The sequence below is a fragment of the Cryptococcus neoformans genome, chromosome 5 (assembly GCF_000149385.1).
Source record: "Cryptococcus neoformans var. neoformans B-3501A chromosome 5, whole genome shotgun sequence".
Classification (NCBI taxonomy): domain Eukaryota; kingdom Fungi; phylum Basidiomycota; class Tremellomycetes; order Tremellales; family Cryptococcaceae; genus Cryptococcus; species Cryptococcus deneoformans.
In genome coordinates, this window is record NC_009181.1 from 1,404,495 (window position 1) to 1,412,349 (window position 7,855).

Sequence of the window (7,855 nt, forward strand, 5' to 3'; positions counted from 1 at the left end):
GACGGGTGAAACCTCGGAGCTGCAAAGTGCTTGGCACGAGACTGATCAGCTTCGGAAGGTCACGTTACCAGAATTTTGCGTTCCTCCAAGTGAATTTGGCACAGGAGGGTAGATCCGGACCACAGGCAATGTGGACGTGGGGTCCCTGTGGAGGCTTCCGCTTACGTATTTGACTCACGTATTTGGCTCTACGGGGTTACTTTTCATCTAGCCTCGCGCCGAGGTTTCTCCTTAGCATACAAACCTTTCAGCATCGAGCCATCCGGTCATGTTACCGACGACACATAATACTGTTTGCTTTGCATCAGAACAGGTGAGAGCCAAAAAAAGGGCAACACGCAAATCCAACAGCGAGCTGCCACCGAACAAGGATATTGAGATTCCGACCGATGTGAGAGGTATAAGAAGTCCCATATCTGCCCCGTGGTGTCCCATCTCCCCACCACAGTTTGAGTTTCGAGTCTAGCGTAACAGCATGTCTACCAAGTTCTCTGATCTACCCAACAACACTGCCTCAAAATGGTGGAAGGACCCAGGTATGAGGAAGAGTGAGTTCACCCCGGCAAGAAGATCTGATTGAAGGCCCATGACTGACAACCAAGATAGGCTTTGTCCATATTATTACACTCTATACCGCCGTGTCAGCATGATCGACTTCCCTGCTATACTGCAATGAGTCGAAAGGCTGACGCAATAATGCAGCTACTCTTTAGGATATGATGGGTCCCTTCTCAACGGTCTTCAAGCGCTCACTGAGTGGAACACAGACTTCGTAAGTGGCGCATCGCTCGGAGCAGAGTCGATCGACTGACGCCCCACTCCCTACAGGACACGCCTACTGGAACTCGACTTGGTTTGATTGCTGCCAGCTACTACTTGTGAGCTAAGACTGGGCCTTGAAACGACCATTTAGGTAGAGTTGACTATTTATCGGCAGGCCCAAGATCCCTCTCACATTCGTCATTGCTTGGATGGTTGATCGATATGGCCGAAAGATCGGACTTGTAAGTTGTACCTGTCTTGCAAACACTTGTACTCGCTGCTGACTTTCGCATTTACAGTACTGTGGCGCCCTCTTTATGTTTGCTGGCGCTCTCTTGGGAGGTTTCTGTCACTCCACTGCTCAGCTTGTGGGCTCTCGTGTTCTTTTGGGTGTGGGAACTGCTTCTGCCCGTATGTGCGCCCATATCATGTCGAGCAGCTCTTCGGATTCGCTAACGTCAAACGCATCAAACAGAGGTGACTGCTGCTGCTCTGGTTCCTGAACTTGCTCATCCTCGTATACGACATTATGCTGGTGGTTTCCTCAACACGACTTACTACGTGAGTCGCGGTTCCATACCGAGCATAGGATCACGCTTCATGCTGAAATCAATCTGTATATGCACAGGTGGGTTCCATCTTCGCCGCCTGGCTCACCTTTGCGATGGTTTACTACCCCGGGACCAGCTCATGGTCTTGGCGAGTGCCCACCCTTATCCAAGGGTTTGGTCCCCTTCTTCTTGGTTTAGGAGCATACTTCATCCCCCAGTCGCCTCGGTGGCTTGTCAAGAAAGGGCGTGTTGGCGAAGCGCACCAGATTTTGGCGACTTATCAGTGAGTATTCTTCAATGTGCGATCAGATCCCAGCAATAGTCCCCTCTCAAACCTCAGCATCTGGCATCGCTCTCGCTTGGCATGCTTCGTTGACTGGATCTTCATGCTGATGATATGGGTACAGTGCCAATGGCAAGATGGATGACGAGCTTGTCCTCCTCGAGATGCGAGAGATCAAATCTTCCGTTGAACTTGAGAAAGTGGCTGAATCTGCTTCATGGCTCGCTTGGTTCCACACCAAAGGCAACCTCCGGAGGTTCTTCGTCATCATCATCCTCGGAACGGCAACGCAATGGGTTGGCAACGGCGTCGCGCAATACTACCTGGTTCCTGTGCTCAAGACTGTGGGCGTCACCAAGCCCGCGCAGACCACAGGCGTCAACGGAGGACTTGCGATTTGGAATTGGTTCATCTCTATGAGTGGGGCCAGTCTAGTGGAGAGATTCGGACGAAGACCCTTGTTTTTGACATCGATCATTGGTATGTTCTTCTCGTTCGTCATGATCCTCGGTCTTGCAGGTGGTTACAACACCACCCACCATTCCACAACGGGTATCGCAATGATACCGTTCATCTTTATTTTCATGGGCTTCTACTCCCTCGCCCTGACCCCTCTTCCGATGCTCTACGTCCCTGAGATCTGCCCGCTCGCCCTCCGCGCCAAAGCCGCGGCATTGCTATTGCTAGCCCAAAACTGCGCACAAACCTTCAACCAATTCGTCAACCCGGTCGCCCTCAGCACCATCAGCTGGAGATACTATGCAGTCTACGTTGCGGTCGACGCGATCTACATCGCCCTCTTCTGGTTCATGATACGCGAGACCAAGGGTCTTACCACAGAAGAAGCTGCTGTCGTGTATGATCCCGATGATGTCAAGGAGGCCAATAAGGAGGCCGAGAAGAGGATGTACCAGGATGCTATAAAGGTGGTTCATGTGGAACATATGGAGAAGGAGGAGGATTTTAAGGAGGAGTTTAAGGTATAGACCATTTTCAGGTGTGTCGTATTGGTATTCATAGTGTCAGAGGACCTTAAGCGTTGTAGTACTTCCATGTTATGCACAGGATAGGTTAGAGGACCGCTAGGCCGATAGAGAGACTCGATAGCTAATAGAGTGATGGCGGTATAGTACCGAGGGCTGACTTGCAACAAGTAATCACGCTCACAATTATTATTTACATAAGCTAGTCCAGTCAGCGAAGGCCGCTCATGATTCGCAAATGTTCGATGAACAGACCTCGGGGTAATTACAAGGTTAATATAACCATGACACCCTATGCATCTAATTAACTACAAGAGTGACTGTAGACTAGACACAAGCCGACGCTGTTGATGCATACAGAGGTATATCTCACAGGATGATACTACAGAATCAAGCCTCGTGGCTTGGTGAGGCGTCTTGGGCGCCACTGAAGAGAAGGACCGCGGAAAGCTTGAAACGGCAATGCAAACAAAGGAGGAAAGGGGGGCGTGCGAGCAGAGTAAAAAGGTCCAGGTAAATTAGAGGTGCTTATTGATCGGTAGAATATAGGAGAGATGTCATACATATCAAATACCGACTTAACCGCAATAAAGCCCGCTTTTCATCACTCAAAACCATCTTCGGCTTATGCATCTCTGCCCCAGTACTGTCCTTCTCAGTTAGAGTGAGTACACAAAGTCCGGGTTCTTCAAGTCCGTCAGATCCTGCAAGCATCTCTCACAATCAGCTACCGGAGGATAAATTCACCGAAAGAAGACAGCTGCACACACCTCAAAAGCATGCAAATTTTCGATAAATTCCTCCCCTTCAGCAGCGCGGCGCGCCTCCGTCGCTGCCAGCGTCTTCTTGTTGCGCCGCCAGAGGAGAGCGCGTGTGAGCAGAGCGGTGATTATGAAGCAGCCGTCTGTAGCAGGTATCAGCTTTACCTATGAGAAAGGAAAAAAAAGGAAAGACGGGGACTTACACAACGCGAGGTGGATGTGCAGACTGTGCAAGTACCGAGGTGCCCATTTAGACTGGAAGATCTGCGGGGCAATGGCGTTACCGCTCGACCACCCGATGACTATGGGAGGTAGTTAGCGATGCGCATGGTTGAGGGGACTGAGGGGGAAAGGGGCTGTACGTACATGTGACGGCGTAGGTGATACTCTTCTTCGTCTGGCCCGCCGAGTTACGCGAGAGCAACATCAACACCGCGGGATAGCACTACTCCTCATCAGCTGCTGTTGTTTCTCTCAGTTTGATGGGTCGAGGAGACTCACCGCCCCGAAAAGTTGCATGATATAGAAAGCAGCCACAAGCCCGCCCTTGGTCTTGTCGCCCTGCTCGACAGTGAGGAGCACAATGGTACCGGCGATGTTGGGGATGGCGAAGCCGACCATGCAGAGACAGGTTTCGTTGGTCTTCTTGATGAACCAGCTGTGAGAATCGGGATCAACCGTTATACCAACGGAAAGCGAGGGCAAAGGCGGTAACATACCCAATGAGAAGGAAGCTGATGATGCCCATGACACCAAGGGGGATGCTGATCAGTTGGGTGTTGAGTGTCTACCCACCGCCGTCAGTATAATCAGTACAATCCTTGGGCTCCACGGCCACCCCCATAGGAACTCACCGAGAATCCAAAAGCATTAGTGATCAACAGCCCCGAAAATGTGTTGATCCCTCCTACCACCAGACAGTTAAAGAAACACAGGAAGAATAGACAATACGTGAAGGGGTCGGTAAACGCCTCAAGTGCCTGTTCCGAGTTCCAATGCTTCTGCTTGAGACCTTGGTTGTTGGAACGTACGCGCTCAACTAGGAGTTTCTTCTCATGCTCGGAGGCCCAGCGTGCTTTGGTGGGCGAGTCGGGGAGGAAGATGTAGATGAGGGCTATAGGGGTGAGGGTTGGGGGTGGGATTAGAATAAAGGGACGAAGGAGGAGATGAGAGATCAGTGGACGGGGGCTTACTAGCGGAAATTAGGCTAATGAGCGCGATGGTGATGTGCAGCCACTGCCAGCTGTGCAGCACTCCGTCTTTGATGTGGTAGAAGCCGTACTGCAATGTCGGGATTAGCCGAGTAGCGAGACATCTTACCCGGAATATCAGCTCACAGCGAGAAGGTTGCTGACTGCCACGCTGGTACCTAGCATAGACTGCCAGACGGAGGTGACAAAGGGTTGTTCTTCCACGCGGTACCATTGGACCATCACTATATGTTGGGTCAGCTACACCTAGCAGGCAAGAAAAGAACCAATTCACAAGCGACAAGGGTAGGCCCAATGAGCGACTCGAAGAAACCGAGGAGAAAACGGATGGCGAGCACGGGCGGCATGGAGAGGGAGAAACCGAGACCGAAAAGGAGCTGGGAAAGCGTCAATCCTGAGCCCCTAAATAGCGTCACTCCAATTCATAGTCGCCACTCACCCCACTCCAGACGACGATACCACCAACCAAGAGCTGACGTAGAGGAAGTCGTCGCACACATTGATTAGCCTAGAGGCGTGCGTCTGCGTCAGCTAGAGCCCATTGTCATAGAAGGGCAACAGCGTACTAAAGGCTCGCCCGAGATGATACCACACCAAAGAAGAGTACCTGTCAAGCTGTAGTCCTGCCCAACGGCGCCGACGTCGTCGATCCAGCCCATAATGGAGGCAGAGGTCAGCGTTCCCTGTCCGGGCACTTTGTTAGCTATACCCGACCTGGAAATCAAATCGCGGAGGACACTCACTTTGTCAAGGGCCTGACACAAGTATCCAATACAGATCAGTGGAAGGATGCTAGCAGACTTGGTCAGCTACAGCTCGCAACCAGTATTTTAAGGGACGGCACCACAGACCTACCGACGATGGATTTTGCGCCTCATTCGAATGTTTTCTGCCTCGGTAATGATGAGGGTAGGGTCAATATACCCCGCCGCCTCTTGATCGTTCACCACGACATCGGGGACCGGCCTGGGCTTATCCAGGTGTTGGACTTCGTACTTGTCGTCTGCCGTCTCCGGGAGGTTGTGCGCCGACTCAATATCCGAGAGGGTGCTGTTCATTTTATCTGATGCTCGGTGTAAGAGAGGAAAGTGGGGATTGTGGGGCCGCCATGGAGATGTTTGCGGGGCTCTTTATATCTGTGCGTTCGTCCAGAACATAGTATGGTACAGAGCTTGGAGTTAGCCTCCATATCTGGATCACTGTCTGCCTGAGTGATCGAGGATATGGATGTAGAAAATCAGGGTGAGGATATGGAGATGGATATAGCGCAAGATGGGGGGAGGTGGTAACTCCGTAACTCCTTTTACCGGTTTCCGGATGAGGATCTCGGATCGAAGACGGCCCGGTCAACCTTGACCTGTTCAGAACATCAACTGTGGCACTTTGGACGTGTGTCATGAAGGTGCAACGACGACGATTCTTTGATCAAAGGACTGAGAATAGTCGCTGTTTGCAGATCAGCCAGCAACCTCATTGCAGGTAACTCCAGTTGGCGCAGAGGTGTAGATCATCGCTTCATCCAGCTCTCGTAGCGTATAATGGCAATCCGTAAAAAATATCAGACAGACGTAATGCATCCTCAAACATCATAACTTTACGACGACCATCTCATGCATCATCATCCCCAGCTCTAGTTTGCCTCTAGACGCAGCTTCAGTAGCTCGTTTCCGTACTGCATAAAGTAAAAGTCCGCATCTGCAGTGTAGTTCCAACGCATCAGCTTGTGCCACTCGGCCAACCGTGTATTCTTGGAGCTACTCACATACAAGTCCATGGTCGACGAGCCTCTTTGTGGCGAGTTCGTTTCCATTAATCGTCGAATGCTGCGTCATCCATTCGTCAGCTCCTTCGTCAGCTCCAGCGGCAGCTAGCTACCGGCGCAGCTCACCTGCAAGATCGTCTCCCACCCGCCGTCCCCCCAGACCACTCCGTCCCCTTCCAGCGTCGCCTTCCCTGTTCGGCACTCCCGCATCAGGTCGTCGACGAGCTTGAACGACTTGGCGAGGTATTGTTCCGCCGCGCGCGGATTGGTGGGTCGGAGTAAGCGGTAGAGCATGAGCAGGCCGCAGGCGGTGACGGCGCTGGCGGAGGCGTCGTATGGGCAGGGCTTGGGGGCATCAAAATCCCTAATGGGCGCGTTGCAGCTTGTCAGCGTTCGTCTCTCGCGTTGACCTGAAGAGCAGCGGGAAGCTGAGCTTACCACCATGGGACGCCGGACTCGGGGAGAAGCTCGAAGAATCTGTCGGCAAGCTTGCATGCAGTTTCGAGAAAGTCTTTGCGGTCGGTGCGAAGAGCTGCGGGATTGTCAGAGTGCGACCGGCAGCGCATGTGCTGTGAGCTGGACATACCGCACTGGGCGTACCCGTAAATAGCCCACGATTGGCCGCGCGACCACGTCGACGCATCCGCGTAACCTATAAACCCTCTTAGCTTAATGTACCTTCGCACCAGGATTCGCAACAGCTACTCACCTTGATGCGTCATGCACTTCTTAACGCTCCCATCTTGATTAAAGTCAACAACGTGGTACGTCGAATAGTCAGGCCGGACATGGCTGTTGAGCGACTTTTCGGCTTGCTGCGTCGCGATGTGTGCGTACTTGGGGTCGCCAGTGAGCTCGGTGGCTTCGTACAGCATGTCCAGATTCATCTGCAGCACGTCAGCTGGCCACGCCGATCCGATAGGGGGGGCGGGAGGACTCACGAGGTTGTCGATGATAACGAGGTAATGCTCGTCCAGGTTGTCTTCCCTCCAAAGGTCGGGCATATGGGTTTTGCGCATCGCCGTCCAACTCCGGATGCAACCGACCTATGTATGATGCAAAAAGTCAGCTCAAGCTTGGGGGCGAGGGGCAGTGTAGATTGCTAAGCTGACCTCGGGGGTATAGAGCTCGACCAGTGAGTCCGCTGCATCGATAAGCACTCGCTTCGCCTCCTCATCCCCCGTCAACGCGAAATCCCTACAGGTACGCCTCCCGTCAGCTCTTCTCCGAGACAGCACAGGAAACGCCCACTAACTTGCCATAGCACAACTGGAATCTGAAACCCTGATCATGATTGATCGCCTCCTTGGCCAGAAACTTGAAGGACTCCTGATATCTCCTCGCGAGTCGCAGGATTTCCTTGTCGGAGTAGCTCGGCTCGACAGCCTCGGGGAGGAGGCGGCGGCGCTCCTCGAGGAGCCAGAGGAGGCCGGGAAAGAAGCCTTGGGTCCAGGAGGTTGCCACTGGGAGAACAGGGGTGTCTTAGGGGTTATAGAGGTTGCATTTTTCGTTGTTTAATTTATTGGGTTGTCGTGTGTGTTA

The 7,855-nt window shown here is 52.6% G+C and overlaps 3 protein-coding genes across 3 annotated transcripts; 1 reads left to right on the top strand and 2 right to left on the bottom strand.

Annotated features, from left to right (window-relative positions):
• Nucleotides 1-475: 475 nt before the first annotated feature.
• CNBE5180 (hypothetical protein) lies at nt 476-2,582 on the top strand (the record flags this gene model as incomplete). The annotated part of the gene is made up of 9 exons (XM_770152.1): nt 476-548; nt 607-640; nt 703-772; nt 829-878; nt 938-1,004; nt 1,062-1,173; nt 1,238-1,323; nt 1,391-1,596; nt 1,721-2,582. 9 exons carry the CDS (start codon nt 476-478, stop codon nt 2,580-2,582), a joined length of 1,560 nt encoding a protein of 519 aa, XP_775245.1.
• A 656-nt stretch (nt 2,583-3,238) lies between these two features.
• On the bottom strand, nt 3,239-5,609 carry CNBE5190 (hypothetical protein; the record flags this gene model as incomplete). The annotated part of the gene is made up of 14 exons (XM_770153.1): nt 3,239-3,283; nt 3,350-3,483; nt 3,544-3,642; nt 3,707-3,785; nt 3,842-3,998; nt 4,060-4,127; nt 4,195-4,454; nt 4,534-4,621; nt 4,678-4,775; nt 4,826-4,928; nt 4,991-5,059; nt 5,118-5,234; nt 5,295-5,343; nt 5,407-5,609. 14 exons carry the CDS (start codon nt 5,607-5,609, stop codon nt 3,239-3,241), a joined length of 1,569 nt encoding a protein of 522 aa, XP_775246.1.
• Nucleotides 5,610-6,181: 572 nt separating this feature from the next.
• Nucleotides 6,182-7,317, bottom strand: CNBE5200 (hypothetical protein; the record flags this gene model as incomplete). Its single annotated transcript, XM_770154.1, has 7 exons — nt 6,182-6,246; nt 6,314-6,374; nt 6,440-6,677; nt 6,752-6,845; nt 6,900-6,965; nt 7,023-7,200; nt 7,255-7,317. 7 exons carry the CDS (start codon nt 7,315-7,317, stop codon nt 6,182-6,184), a joined length of 765 nt encoding a protein of 254 aa, XP_775247.1.
• Nucleotides 7,318-7,855: the final 538 nt, after the last annotated feature.